This window comes from Labeo rohita, chromosome 10 (assembly GCF_022985175.1).
Source record: "Labeo rohita strain BAU-BD-2019 chromosome 10, IGBB_LRoh.1.0, whole genome shotgun sequence".
Classification (NCBI taxonomy): Eukaryota; Metazoa; Chordata; class Actinopteri; order Cypriniformes; family Cyprinidae; genus Labeo; species Labeo rohita.
The window spans coordinates 11,120,078-11,136,008 of NC_066878.1; the positions used below are offsets into that span (position 1 = coordinate 11,120,078).

General features: G+C 36.2%; 1 protein-coding gene and 1 long non-coding RNA gene across 3 annotated transcripts; one reads left to right on the plus strand and one right to left on the minus strand.

Moving 5' to 3' along the window:
* Positions 1-577: 577 nt before the first annotated feature.
* hephl1b (hephaestin-like 1b) lies at positions 578-13,885 on the plus strand. Of its 2 annotated transcripts, XM_051121337.1 has the most exons (19): positions 578-1,511; positions 3,594-3,838; positions 3,911-4,123; positions 4,341-4,529; positions 4,670-4,924; positions 7,234-7,405; positions 7,506-7,645; positions 7,718-7,849; positions 7,932-8,137; positions 8,290-8,434; positions 9,602-9,814; positions 9,925-10,129; positions 10,209-10,348; positions 10,439-10,564; positions 11,213-11,319; positions 11,396-11,615; positions 11,869-12,008; positions 12,094-12,256; positions 13,247-13,885. In XM_051121337.1, exons 1-19 carry the CDS (start codon positions 1,345-1,347, stop codon positions 13,321-13,323), a joined length of 3,255 nt encoding a protein of 1,084 aa, XP_050977294.1. In that variant the 5' UTR covers positions 578-1,344; the 3' UTR covers positions 13,324-13,885. The 2 variants fall into 2 exon arrangements, with proteins under 2 accessions (XP_050977294.1, XP_050977293.1); XM_051121336.1 differs by having other exon boundaries at positions 3,594-4,123.
* Positions 11,387-15,929, minus strand: LOC127172178 (uncharacterized). The gene is made up of 4 exons (XR_007828599.1): positions 15,663-15,929; positions 12,109-12,217; positions 11,940-12,001; positions 11,387-11,530 (listed from the first exon to the last, which is right to left on the minus strand). It is a non-coding gene; the product is annotated as an uncharacterized LOC127172178 (long non-coding RNA).
* Between the last annotated feature and the right edge of the window lie 2 nt (positions 15,930-15,931).

Below are 15,931 nucleotides of genomic sequence, written 5' to 3' on the forward strand. Positions count from 1 at the left end.
TATAGCACACCTATAATAAGCCTGCATAAAAAATATAATAATGGAAAAGTTAATATTATAACTTAAAAAGTTATCCACCTCTGGGCGAGATTTACGGTCATTGTTGCCAAGTCTGCGGTTTTCCCACGGAATTGGGCTACTTTGACACTGTTACCGCAGGTTGTTCTTCATGTCTGCTGGTTGAAACGATCCCAATAATGTGATATTTACCCCCTGGAACGCAGGTTTCTACTTGGTGACCCCCTCTGAAAGACTGGACTAGTTTTGAGTAGCAATTGCAAGGGTTTTATTGTGGAAACCAGGCAAACCTGCTTCCGGTTCATTTGCCGCTATGGGAAATAACTAGAAGAATAATAACGTGCAGTAAACGGTAAAACTGTTTGCACTACAAACCAGTGTTCATAATTAAGATAATACATTAAAATAATAAGGAAGACATACCTATTTGCAATATCAAGCAGCAAAACAAGTTGTTTTGTACAGCTATAAACGGCTGAACACCAATGAGAACGAAAGCCAAACCCATTCAATTTACAAATGGCAGCCCGCTCTTATGGGAAAAAGAAGGTGTGGTTAAATGGTTACAAAAATAGTTGAAATACAACATAATTGTATTTTACCAAAACATTCTAATGTGGACTTCCATAGTTTTGTGATATTAAACATTAAACATTCCATGTGTTGTAGAAAATGTTATTTTTGTGTTGTAGAAAAATATTAGGTATCGTGGGGCCTGGACAAAACATTTATTATTATTTACTGTATATATATTTACGTTGTTTAGCTAATCACAAATCCACAATTAGTAGACTATATATCTCAGTTTATCATTCAGATAGAATCAAATTCTTACACTGTCTCTAACATATGCAGCTGAAATACAAGACATTTCAGCCATACCATTTAATGTTGAAACTCTGTTGAAAAGTGTTGGAACATGATAGCTGGTCATTAGCTGCTGCAAGCTGGTTGTTAACTGGTTGTGCTACCATGTTCAAAATCATCTTGACCACTTTAAACTAGTTTGAGCAGCTTGTAGTTTGTTTACTGCCATTCCTAGATGATTTACCAGTTTGCACCAGCTAATGGCCAGCTTGAATCAGCTAATGACCAACTACAAACCAGCTACTATATTACAGCAAGCCGTCTCAGGTGGATTCTTCCGGCAGGGAAGGGCTTCCCATGAATTTCATGGGTGTGTGAATCCCAGAAGGCTGTCATCATGGCTCGTGACTGCTCATCTTAATGTCTTTGCTGTCACATAGTAATGCAGGGCCACACAGAGCTTTTCTGTTAAGAATTATTCGAGGACTTTAGCGAGGACAGTCGTGCTTTTCTGAGACAATGGTTACTTTCTGGAACAGTTTTAGAAGCTTGAGCATCTTTTGTGCTGTGATAGTACAGGTGTCTGGAATCAACAGAACCTTCTACATTGGAATTAAAGAAGAAAACTGGGATTATGCACCGAGCGGCCAGAATCTGATCACTGGAAAACCTATTGCAGTGGATAAGTGAGATTTCTATTTATGTATTATATATTATAGTTATTATTATTATTATAGATGAATATAAAATATATTTACATTTTATACACACACAAATATAACGTATAAAACGTAATTTATCTGATTGGACAAGATTGTGGAAATGTTTATATTTTTTATGCTTTTATTTATTTTACATTTACTTAAATAGTCCAAAACATACAAATATAGTTTTATGCATGTGCGCGCACACATACGTTAAATAAAATCTTATTATTAATAATATGCACCATTTCTATTACATTTGTTATGATATATGCTTTAGAAATAGTGTTTTTTTTTCCTGGACAGTGTGAGATTAGTACCACACATATCATCTGCCAAAAAAAACATCTTGGACTATCACACCACAAAATCAGGGATGCTATTATGCCTTTTTTTTTTTTTTTGGAAACTCCAGACATGCCGTCACATGATTCTTTTGAGGTTTTTTTTGGCATCCTCCCACCTGCATCTTTACTCTGCTCTTAGCTACTGAACTCCGCAGCCTTTCTGTTCTCACAAGTCTCTTTCTTGTTTACCCAGACAGTTTTGAGGACTGGCCTTTTCTAGACAATATCTGGTAGTTTGATATACTGTAGCTGTATTCATTTGGGTTCATATATTTGATATAGCTTACTCTTCCTGGTACCAGTGCCAACCAGGAAATTTCCAGTACCATCCTTGAGTTTTACGCACTAAATAAAGAGATTTTCACTCATTCCCAAATAGAAGCCTATTGAAAATAAAGATATAGTATAAGATAAATCATTTTTAATGATAAAAATACCTTTCTTTATATTTAAATTCATTTTCAAATTTTACAATAATCTCTACCATTTCTTATAATCCCATTAGATTTACAGTGTAAGTCAAAAGTTTACATACACCTTGCAGAATCTGCAAAATGTTAATTATTTTACCAAAATAAGAGGGATCATTTAAAAATGTTATATTTGTTATATTTTATTTAGTACTGACCTGAATAAGATATTTCATATAAAATATGTTTACATATAGTCCACAAGAGAAAATAATAGTTGAATTTATAAAAATGACCCTGTTCAAAAGTTAACATATGCTTGTTTCTCAATACTGTGTTGTTACCTGTAAATACACAGCTGATTTTTTTTTTGTTTGTTTGTTTTTTTTGGTGATGGTTGTTCATGAGTCCCTTGTTTGTCCTGAACAGTTAAACTCCCCACTGTTCTTCAGATCCCACAAATTCTTTGGTTTTTCAGCATTTTTGTGTATTTGAACCCTTTTCAACACTGACTGTATGATTTTACGATCCATCTTTTCACACTGAGGACAACTGAGGGACTCATATGCAACTATTACTGATGCTTCAGAAGGAAACAAGATGCATTAACTTTTTGAATTTGAAGATCAATTTTGTCTTCTGGGGAACATGTAAGTATCTTCTGTAGCTTCTGAAGGGCAGTACTAAATGAAAAAAAATGATATTTAGGCAAAATAACAAAAATGTACACATCATCATCCTGTTCAAAAGTTTACACCCCTAAATCTTAATGCATCATGTTTCCTTCTGAAGTATAAATGAGCATTTAAACCTTCTGTAATAGCTGCATATGTCTCTCAGTTGTCCTCAATGTGAAAAACTGATCTCAAAATCATACAGTCATTGTTGGAAAGGGTTCAAATACACAAAATGCTGAAGAATAAAATAATTTGTGGGACCTGAAGATTTTTCTGAAGAACAGCAGGCAGTTAACTGTTCAGGATAAACAAGGAACTCATGAACAACTATCACTAAACAAAAACAAAACAAAACAAAACAAAAAAAAGTATTAAGAATCAAGTGTATGTAAACTTTTGAACAGGGTCATTTTTATAAATGTAACTATTATTTTCTCGTGGACTATATGTAAACGTCTTTTATGTGAAATATCTTATTCAGGTCAGTACTAAATAAAAAACAACATGCATTTTGTATGATCCCTCTCATTTTGGTAAAATAATTAACATTTTGCAAGGTATATGTAAACTTTTGACTTCAACTGTATATTGGAAAACAGTCTGAAACTCTTTTTCTTTCTCACGACCCAGGTATGCACCAATATTTCTGCAGCGCGGGCCTTGGCGGATTGGCAGTGTGTACAAAAAGGCAATATACAGGCAGTACACGGATGCTTCTTATTCTCAAGAGATCCCCAAACCCACCTGGCTTGGCTATCTTGGCCCCATACTGAGGGCAGAGGTCCATGATGTCATCATCGTGCACCTGAAGAACTTTGCCTCCAGACGTTACTCCATGCATCCACATGGTGTCTTCTATGCGAAGGATTCAGAAGGTAAAAAACCTATTTCTCTCTCATTCGCTTTTAGATTTCAAAAGTGCTACTCAGTTCTCCTGTCTCCACTAGGTGCGCTATATCCAGATGGAACCTCAGACACTCTAAAGAAGGATGACGGGGTTCCACCAGGAGGAAATTACACCTACACCTGGACTGTGAAGCCAGAGTTTGCTCCTCAAAAGGGTGACGCCAACTGCCTGACCTGGGCCTACCATTCTCACGTCAGCGCTTCACAAGACATTTCCTCTGGGCTTATTGGAGCCCTTCTCACCTGTAAGAAAGGTAAAGCTTCAGCAGACATTCTCAAAAAAAAAAAGCATTGTAGGTCCACTAGAGTTGCTTTAAAGGGTTAGTCCACCCAAAAATGAAAATTCTATGATTAATTACTCACCCACATATTCAACAATTTCTTCTCTCAAGAGACTGACATGGGTTCACATACTTTCTCTCTCTCTACGCTCTATATATTGAATTGCATATCGAATCAAAATTTCCTCAGGAACCCTACGTACTTCAGACCACCATCGAGAGCAACGTGCTGATGTGGACCAGGAACTTGTCCTCATGTTTAGTGTGGTGGATGAGAACATTAGCTGGTACCTGAAAGAGAACATCCAGACCTTCTGCTTTGATCCATATGGTGTGGACCCTACCAGAGAAGATTTCCAAGAATCCAACATGATGCATGGTAGGTACCTGACAATTTACTATGAAGTACATTTGTCACTGTTCAGACATTAAAGACTAAGAGAAAATGGTGTGGTGAGTTTTTTTGCAATGGAAACTCACACAGTTTGAGTCAATTTTGTAATTTTTTACCCATTTTAGCGATTAATGGATACATGTACGGCAACCTACCAGGCATTGAGTTTTGCCAAAACCGCACAGTTGCTTTGCATCTCTTCGGCATGGGGAATGAGATCGACATTCACTCTGTTTATTTCCATGGACACACGCTTCTGGACCGCGGGCACCGTGTGGATGTCTTGAGTCTGTTTTCTGCCACCTTTGCCACTGCACAGATGGTCCCTGCAACAATAGGGACATGGCTCTTGAACTGCCAAGTCAATGATCATCTGAAAGGTAATTTTTGATGAAGCATGTTGATAACAGGTCAGTATAAATAAATAAATAAATAAATTAATACTGAGTACAAAATAAAACACATAATAGAACCTAAATTCAAAAGGAATATTTTGTATTTGTATAAATGAAGAGTTCAGATGCAAAACCAGGTAAAAGCCATCTCGGTCAAAAATGAGATAAAGATAGTCAATGCTCCTGACACATACATCCATCCGTATACATCCATCAAATACTTTTACTTCAAACTCGTTAAATTCCAGCCTCAGCCCAATCAGAAGTAACAGTACTTACATAGAAATCTATACAAAGTAGGCAAAAAGAAATGCTAATTTTAAAGAAATATGTCAGATGGATTTAGAGGCTTTTGCATCTGAACTCTTCAAATATATAAAATATATATTATATTGTTTATACTAAATTAAATTAGAAAACTGGGTCTTCATACAAAAAAAGTATGAAAATATACATTTTAGGATGGCTCCCTCATATAAAGATGATTATGTGGCATGTTAAAGAATGAAAACCCACAAGCTAGACTAGAAAATACAGATTTTTTTGCATTATTTTAACTAAAGAAGTTCATTTCATTTCAAAATGACTGTCAGATTTTATTGATTTATTAAAAGAAAGTAAAGGAGAAGTTCACTTCCAGAACACAAATTTACAGATAATTTACTCACCCCCTTGTCATCCAAGATGTTCATGTCTTTCTTTCTTCAGTCGTAAAGAAATTATGTTTTTTGAGGAAAACATTTCAGGATTGCTCTCCATATAGTGGACTTCTATGATGCCTGCGAGTTTGAACTTCCAAAATACAGTTTAAATGCAGCTTCAAAGGGCTCTAAACAATCCTAGCCAAGGAAAAAGGGTCTCATCCAGCCAAACGATCAGTTATTTTCTAAAACAATTTATAATTTGTATACTTTTTACCTCAAAAGTCCCATTTAATTTTATCCTCCAACTTCAAAATCGTCGTACAACGCTAAAGAAGTACCGACCCAGTGTTTACAAAGAAGATCAAACGCCCTTTACAAAAAAATTAAAACAGCGATGTAGGATGATTTGAAATGTTAATTTCTTATGAACATCTTGGATGACAAGGGGATGAGTAAATTATCTGTACATTTTTGTTCTGGAAGCGAACTTCTCCTTTAACAAAATTTTGACCCAGATTTTTAGAGATTTCAGTTTCTTTAAGGAGCTGTACTTAAAGGGGTCATCGGATGCCCATTTTCCACAAGTTGATATGATTCTTTAGGGTCTTAATAAAAAGTCTCTAATATACTTTGATTAAAAATTCTCAATGGTTTTGTAAAAAAAACACCCTTTTTACCTTGTCAAAATGAGCTTTGCCAAAATCATCTCATTCTACGGGGTTGTTCCTTTAAATGCAAATGAGCTCTGCTCACCCCGCCCCTCTCTTCTCTCTGTGGAAAGATGATATTGTTTACATTAGCCGCATGTAGCCGCTAAACTTCCTAACTACCACGTTATAAGGAAAGGCGATCGCAAAGATTCATAAAATAACCCTTACACTCACTTCTGCTGTAAGTGAAGCTGGATCATGAATGATTCGTGCGATCATAGACAGATATATGTAGATCAGGAGCCGCATTTCCTTCACAAACAAACGTAATCTACTGCATCTTCAGTGGCTCAGATGTCGGGAGTAAATGACGACCACTATGTTCATTATTACATCCAGCAACACAACACCTCAATCGCTCAATCCGAGATATTCTTGTCTAACTTACATCCCTGCTCCAGCATCGAAACAAAGAGGGCGGACTGTGACGGCTGATTCAAGGTAAATCGCTCATGTCAATCAACTATCGTGGGAGCGGCCTCTGCGGGTGTGACGCAACAACGACAGGCATCTGAGAATGGCTCGATTTGAAAAAGGGGATATTATTTTTACAGATTAATTTCGCTGCATGGATTTTTATCATTATAGGGTAGATTTGTACATACACTGCCAACACACATTAATGTTCAAACAGCATGAAAAAGTGAACTTAGCATCCGATGACCCCTTTAAATCAGGGTTGCCAGGTTTTCAAAACTAGCCCAATTGTGTTTTGAGAGGGGGTCCCCCATTAAAAATCACACTCTGGGGGTAAAATTTGTGTTTCAGGGAAAAAATATCACATTAGATTCGCTTCAACCCGTAGATATCAAAAACAACCCACGTGTGGGTTTAACAGTGTTAAAGTAGCCCAATTCTGCGGGAAAACCACAGACTTGGCAACACTAACTTAAATACCTACGCCTACACGTAACATAGTTATGGTTTTCCTTGTGCACAGGTGGTATGCAGGCCTTGTTCAAAGTCTCGTCCTGCAAGGATGAGATGAACTCCACAGTTTATCTCAGTGGGAAGATTAGGAAGTACTTCATTGCTGCCGAGAAGGTTTGGTGGGACTATGCACCATCAGGGATGGACAAACTGACCAATCAGTCTCTGACCAAACCTGGGAGGTCTAATATCTGATTATAATTTACATTCACACATTATACATGCAAAGAGTTTATGAAAGTGAATATAAAGTTAACAATAATAATTTTTCGTTGTCCTTAGCGTTTCAGAGTTGTTCTTCGGGATGAGTGGTGGCCGACTTGGTGGAAAGTATTGGAAAGTGGTTTACAGAGAATATACAGATAAGACTTTCACCTTAAAGAGAACACGAACAAGTGCTGAGACTCATCTAGGCATTCTTGGTAAGATCTAAATCATTATAACACCATGATATTTTACATTTCCTTTACATTTACTCATCATGGTGTCTGTAGGTCCAGTATTGAGGGCTGAAGTTGGAGACACCCTTCAGGTGATGTTTATGAACAAAGCTGACAGAACCTACAGTATCCAGCCTCACGGTCTCCACTACGACAAACCCTTTGAGGGTGTCTTTTATCAAGATGGTGAGACTTACTTTACACCATCTGGCTAACTTATCTCAATCAAAAGGTCCTAGGGAGATAAACGTCTTTGAATGTACTTCAGGTACAAAAAGGAAAGGATATCAGGTTCATCCAGGTGAAACATTCACCTACAAATGGGAGTTGAGGGAGGGACCGTCTCCAAGTGACCCTCCATGTATTTCCTACCTGTACTTCTCCTCCAGTGATCCAGTCAAAGACACCAACTCTGGTCTCATAGGCCCTCTGCTGGTCTGTAAGAAAGATGCGCTGAATTCAAATGGTGCTCAGGTAAAATGACAGTCAAAATTGGAAGATGGATTGGCACAGCATTAGCATACTAACTTGTCTTGAACCATATGCAAATCAGCCAAAATGTTATTTTTAAATTGTTAATGAATTTAAATGATTTTGTGTGATGTGTGATGTGATTTTTCTTACAGAAAGACATCGATCTGGAGTTTTTCCTGATGTTTTCTGTGTTAGATGAAAATCTCAGCTGGTACTTGAATCAGAACATTGAAACCTATGACACCAATGAATCAGAATCAGAGAATATGGAATTTCAGGAGAGCAATAAAATGCATGGTACACACACATACACACACCTTAATTCTGTTTGCCTGGGACATGCTTCATTTTCTGTCTGCCTTTATGAACATATGCAAAATTCCATCTCTGGTATACACCTCTGATCACAAACTTGACACATGCACACTATGACTTATTTGTGATACTTAACCTTTTATGTTTTAGACTTTCTCTGTACTTCATCCTCTGCTGTTTTTAATTAGTATTTTCCATCTTCTGTAAGTAGTTCTTAAAATCAAAGGTCAAACTGGTAGGGTGGCAATCTGTCTGGTTTTTAGTCAGACAGTACAGTTTTGGAATAACATGTCTGCCTATTGGCGCAGTGACAGTCTTTAGCCAGGTGCTGAAGTGATGTACTTTTTAGAGACAATACTGGATATTTAGACGGATTTTGCTCTATTTCGGTAACAAAAATAGCTTCAAACACAGTCAATTTGCTTCTCTAAACAACACAGTGGTGTTAACTTCCTGAATGATTCAGTTTTTTTGAACAAATCAGCTGAGTCAATGGTTTAATGACCAATTCATGATGACAATAACTTGGTTCAGTCCTGAATGAACTAGCTGTTTTGAATCAATCAATAAATGAATCAATCAATGACTCACTCATTAAAGATGCCTCTGGAACTTAGTTTTGTCAATGGGACCATAAAAAGATAGTTCACCCAAATATGAAACTTTTTGTTGTTCATGTCATTCTAAACCTGTAAGACCTTCGTTCAACATCAGAACACAAATAAAGATATTTTTTAGGAATCTGAGAGCTCTCTGATGTGTCATGATACTCTCATGAACATGCGTCGAAAACTGACACAGAAGAGAAGAAATTGATAAATAAAGTTGTTATTTTTGTTTTCTTTTTCCTAAAAGTATTCTTTTAGGTTCATAACATTATGGTTGAACCACTGATGTCAAATGGACTATTTTAACAATGTCCTTACTACCTGGGCCTTGAACGTTGTAGTTGCGTTGCTGTTTATGCAGGGTCAAAAAGCTCTCGGATTTCATCAAAAATAACATGTTTAAAGATACACAAAGGTTTTATGGGTTTGGATGAATTATAGGCTATAACTGATGACGCAATTGTCATGGTCATATTCAATTTACAAATCAACTAAAAGTTTAAAGTCCATTCAAGATCCTTCTTGCTTTTGTGTAACGCAGCTGTTAACGGCTTTATGTATGGGAACCTGCCTGGCCTTGAGATGAATAAGGGGTCAAGGGTCAGATGGCACCTCATGGGACTTGGAACAGAGATGGACATGCATGGAATTTACTTCCAAGGCAACACTTTCCAGAGACAGGGAACAACTCGGGACACACTGAGCCTGTTCCCACACACTACAGTCACAGTGTCCATGCAACCAGATGTCAGTGGTCAGTCTATCTATCATCTATCTATCTAACCTATCTATCTATCTTGCATCTTTATATACACAAGTAGCAATAAATGATTTGCCCATTCTACATATTTCCTGTGATTGTAGGTGTATTTGAGGTGAGCTGTCTAGTCTCTGATCATTATGTTGGTGGGATGAGACAATTGTATAAAGTGATGGGCTCAGAGGATGAGGACTCAGTGTTAGAGTCTCAGATAGTGGAGTACTTCATCTGTGCTGAAGAGGTAGAGTGGGACTACTCTCCTGATCGCACATGGGAACTGCAGAACTTCAACACGACTGAGGACAACAGGTTGGTTCATATACAACAGCTTTTGTTGGTGTTTTGTTGGAGTGTCTGAATGGGACTTGCAACCAGATTCTTGTCTCAGTCCTGGCAGTTTGTTTGTGGGGACGGGAAAGAACAGACTTGGCTCCAAATATAAGAAAGTAGTTTATAGAGAATACACTGATGCCACCTTCAGCACAAGGAAACCGAGACAGCCTTACGAGGAACACCTGGAGATTTTAGGTGAGTTAACTGTTACTATTCAAAAGTTAGTTTCACCTAATATTCTGAGCATTAGGTTTTCCTCATGTATAATCTCTGTGTGTTTTATAGGACCTCTAATCCGAGCTGAAGTAGGTCAGGTTTTGCTGATCACATTCATGAATAAAGCAAGCCATCCTTACTCAATACAGGCACATGGAGTCAGGACTTCTTCTAAACCAGAGGCTGTCATGCCAGGTAGAAGAAGTTGAAACACCCACCATCTCACCTGTGAAATGCATAAAAGACACCTTTAGGAATTCACAAAGCTGTGTTTTGTGCATTACCTGAATTTAAAGAGATAGTTCACCCAAAAATGAAAATTCTGTCATTATTTACTCACCCTCATGTCGTTCCAAACCTATACGATTTTTTTGATGAAATCCGAAAGCTTTAGGACTCTGCATAGACAGCAATTGATACGTTCAAAGCCCAGAAACATAGTAAGGACATTGTTAAAATAGTCCATGTGACGCCTCAGTTATTATTATTTATTTTCATTTTTTTTGCACAGTATTCTCATAGGAGCATCATAAAATTGTGGTTGAACCATTGATGTCACATGGACCATTTTAACGCTGTGCATAGTAGGTTTCTGTGCCTTGACTTTGGTAGGACCCTAGCTGTCTATGGAAAATCAGAAATCTCACAGATTTTATCAAAAATATCTTAATTTGTGTTCTGATTAACAAAGGTCTTGCGGATTTGGAACAACATGAGGATGAGTAATTTCAATTTCATTTTTGGGTGAACTAACCCTTTAAATAGGACATTGGTTTACCCATTTACTCACTACAAATGACACATAATATTCTTGTTGTGAATGCAAAATGTTCTTTACTGCAGGAAATGTGACTCAGTACCGGTGGCTCATTCCGGTGAAATCCGGCCCAGGCTTGTCTGACCCAAACTGCATTGCATTTGCTTACCGCTCAGCTGTGGACTTTGTTAAGGTAAAGCTCTTAGAAACATAAAAAGAGTATTAATTCCTTACTGAATGTGACATAATTTTTAAAATATATTTTATAGGACACAGCCAGTGGTCTGATTGGGCCACTAATAATCTGCAGGACAGGTGTACTGAACCAGGACAGACAGAGAACGGATGTGGACAGAGAATTTGCTCTCCTCTTCATGGTGTTTGATGAGAATAAATCCTGGTATCTGGAGGAAAACGTTCAGTATTACTACAGGAGCTCAGAACCACTTCTGAGAGATGCTGAGTTTCAGAAAAGCAACAAGATGTATGGTGAGAGCTCAGAGGTCACAAGTAAATGCAATATGCATTCTGCAACTATATATATATATATATATATATATATGTCCTAAAAAAAAGTCAAATTATGACCACTAGGAGGCATTGTTTGATATATGATAGATGGAGTGGAATTCAGTTTGTGTTGCACATTAGAGGAAAAAGTAGGAAAACATTACTGTCATTTTGTTTCAGACAAAGTTACACAATAGCAAACTTTGCTGTTATTTTCTGCCACTACTGACAGGGATCAATGGAAAGCTCTATGCTAACCTACATGGTCTAGAAATGGTGGAGGGAGAAAGAGTGGTTTGGTACCTGTTTGGGATGGGCAATGAAGCAGATATTCACACCGTCCATTTTCATGCTGAGACCTTCACCTACAAGGTGGACAATTATACACAATCAGATTCAATTACTGCAGTGTGTTCTGCAAGCACTTTACAATATTGGTTTTTTTTTTTTTTTTCAGGCAGATGAGACTCACCGCACTGATGTGTATGACCTGATCCCAGGATCATTTCAGACATTGGAGATGGTGGCAGAGGTCAATGGAACGTGGCTTCTGCACTGCCATGTTGCTAACCACATTCGTGCTGGAATGGAGACGACTTTTATTGTCAAATCTCGATCAGGTGAGATACAGCTTTATTGGCTTTGTCTGTCATGCTTCTCTTTGTTTCAAATGTACAAATGTGGACACTACCAGTCAAACGTTTTTTGAACAGTACAGTTTTTAATGTTTTTTAAAGAATTCTGCTTACCAAGCCTGCATTTATTTAATCCAAAATACAGCAAAAGCAGTAATATTGTGAAATATTTTTACTATTTAAAATAACTGCTTTCCATTTGAATATATTTTAAAATGCAATTTATTAATTTGATCAAAGCTAAATTTGTCAGCATCATTACTCCAGTATTCAGTATCACATGATCCAAATCATTCCATTATGCTGATTTGCTGTTCAAGAAACATTTTATTATTATTAATATAAATATTTAAAACAGTTGAGAACATTTTTTCATGATTCTTTGATGAATAGAAAGATCCAAAAATCAGCATTTATTTGAAACAAAATGCTTCTGTAACATGCACTATACCATTCAAAAGCTTGGAGTGCGATTTTTTTTTTTTTTTAAAAAAAAAATTATAGAAATTAATACATTTTTTTTAGCAAGGATGTTTTACATTGATCAAGTGATGATAAAGACATTTATAATGTTACAAAAGATTTCTATTTCAGATAAATGTTGTTCTTCTGAACTTTCTATTCATCAAAGAAACCTGAAAAAAATCTACTCAGCTGTTTTCAACAATAATTATAATAAATGTTTTTGAGCAGCAAATTAGCATATTAGAATGATTTCTAAAGGATCACGTGACTGGAGTAATGATGCTAAAATTTAACTTTGAAATCACAGGAATAAATTACATTTTAAAATATATTCAAATAGAAAACAGCTATTTTAAATAGTAAAAATATTTCAAAATTTTACCATTTTGCTGTACTCTGGATCACATAAAGGCAGGTTTGATGAGCAGAACAGACTTCTTTAAAAAACATAAATCTGACTGTTCAAAAACTTTTGACTTGGAATAATGTCTGTGGTCTTTTCTTCCCCAGGTGGTGGCACAATGAGGACAAATTTAAGCATCTTTTGCTTTCTGCTCACAACATTCATGCTCAAACTGACATGGTGATCTTTCTGTGGACATCTGCTACTTGACCCCAGTCTCAACTGATTTATTTCTAACACTGTACCACTCAAACATTTTTTGAATTTTTAAATGTTTTTGAAGTCTGTAATGCTCACAAGGCTGCATTTATTTGATAAAAAGTACAGTAAAAACAGTATTGTGAAGTGTTAAAATAAGTATAAAGCATAAGTATAAACCTTAAAACAACCATTTTCTATTTTAACATATTTAAAAATGTAACTTATTCCTGTGATGCCAAAGCTGAATTTTTAGTAGACATTACTACAGTTTTCAGTGTCACAGGATTCTTCAGAAATTATTCTAATATGCTGATTCTGTGCACAAGAAACTTATAACTAACAATGGTGAAAACAGTTGTGCTTCTTAACATTTTTATGGAAAACATATTTTGTTGTCCACAATTCAGCATTTAAAAAAAGTTTTTTGTAGAAAAGTTAGAAGTGTCTTTACTGTGACTTTTGATCAATAATGTGTCCTTGCTAAATAAAAGTATTAAATAAAATCATACTAACCCCAAACTGTTCAACATTAGTGTAAATTAAAAGTTGAGTAGCACTTATTTGTACTTCTGAAAATACAATAAAAGCACAATTTAAAAAAAAAAACATTTGAGATAAAATCTATTTCACACATTTCTGTTAGCTTACAACTCTTATGATAATAAATAATATATAACCAAATATTACCCCTCATGTTTTTTAAAAAGTAATCTGTAATGACCAGGTTTTTATTTTTTCAAATTAAATCAACTATCAACATTCAAATGTGAAACTTACTGCAACACCACCCACTCAAAGAATAGGTTAGTACCTTTTCTATAACACACACTCATTAAGATATGTTAATGAGCATTTCCTTTCAGTTTCATTTGAAGTTCTTGGAATAAAGATCTACCTTACTGTTACTGACGTTAAAGGGTAAAGTCATGAATTTCACAAGGCTCAACGTGAGAGGGAACTAAAATCACAGACGACGGCGTTAAAGTGAAAAACAAGTGTGAGCTGATTGGAGCTTATGTAACCGAGTGAGCAGTTGTTTTTGTTCCTCTTGGTTCGTTTGATGTGCTCGTTTTGAGCTTGGAGTTTCAACTGAATGTAGTTCATCACGTAGGCTTTAAGTAACCGGTGCCCAGTTGAGGATTATGACCTAAAGAAGTGAACCTTGCCAGTAAACATTTGACTTTAAAGTCCTTGAGAAACTTCTTAGAATACTAGTTGACGTCTGTAAATGGTTCCTATTTTCTTATCAAACCTGTGCTTTTGTTTTGCAAAGATAACAGGTCTGAACCCCCTGATCAAGCGTTTACACTTCACAGTGATAAAGCAGAAGTATTGAACACATACTTGAAACAGGCCATCAGCTCACTATAGGAAAGAATGCAAAACCTCATTCAAATAAACAAGCGTTTAACTAACACATAGTTTCCCTGACATATTAATTTAGTTGTTTTGAGTGTATAATCATACTACTATTTAGGAAAATTAATATTAATAACTCTTCCTCAAACAGCCTAATATATCCTGCTGTAAACACAGTTTACAGATGGTATATTTAACATGATAAACGTTTTATGCGTGTCTGTCAGCTATCAGTCATACTGATATGACAGTGATAGGCAAATACCAGTTCTTGCTGATTAGGTTGATCAATACGACTTGTTATGCAATGATTTAATCGAAAACACCAGACTACTGTGTCTTGAAAACCCGTTTTTAGAAAATGTGACGTTTAATGTTTGTATCAAGATTTATAAGCAGATTTAAAGTAATACCCAGTAACTGCTTTGCGCCTGTCAGAGCGGGTTCCCTCAGTCTCTATTCTGGTAAATAACACGAGGGCGACGTGTTTCCAGAATAACAACCTGATTTACACTCGGTATTTACTGTAGCCAGGGTGACCGGTTGTGTGCTGCTAAAAAATAGTATGTTTATGACAAGAACAAAACAATAAAACTTTTCTGTCATGTAAAATATAAGCATAAATATCCGTTATTATCGCTATGTAACCATAATTGGCGCCAAAAAAAGTCTCGCTGGTTTTTCAGCAAGGAATGAAGCTTGTTTGTAGTTATGGTTTGTCAGAAAATAGGTTACCACGGTATTTATTCTTCAACATATGTGGTTTGAGTGAAACAGTGTCGTGTGTAAGTCACACATCCTTTATTGCCACTATTTCAGACACTTCGAGCTGTTTTTGTTGACTCGACACAGTTTGCTAACTAGTTTTTGCTGTCTTATCTGCATTTTGCAATTCAGCATATCACCTCTCGTTCGTGACAGAAAACAAGTTCATAAAACAATGGTTTTAAGTCAACTTATTACCTGAAGAGCTGCAATGTCTTAGATATGGATTCATCTTCATTCACCATCATAATTCAGCTCCTTCATAGTTCTGACCTGCAGGAAATAACTCTACAATCAATAAAATATTGATTTTAACATTGATGACAAAACGGACCTCCCGTTTAATGAGGCGACAAATTCTAAAAACTATTTCCTGTGCAAAATCGAGCCCAATTTTCCCGCTTCTTCCAAGGCAGATAAATATCTACCTCACCTGTTGACGGCCAGTGATTTTTCAGCGCAGCGGC

What these genes read in the sequence shown, in the direction of transcription:
- hephl1b (XM_051121336.1), top strand. Translation starts at nt 1,345, where the DNA reads ATGGTTACTTTCTGGAACAGTTTTAGAAGCTTGAGCATCTTTTGTGCT. An exon ending in AGAATCCAACATGATGCATG is followed by an intron (nt 4,530 to 4,669) that starts GTAGGTACCTGA and finishes TACCCATTTTAG; the next exon opens with CGATTAATGGATACATGTAC. An exon ending in TATTGTCAAATCTCGATCAG is followed by an intron (nt 12,257 to 13,246) that starts GTGAGATACAGC and finishes TTTCTTCCCCAG; the next exon opens with GTGGTGGCACAATGAGGACA.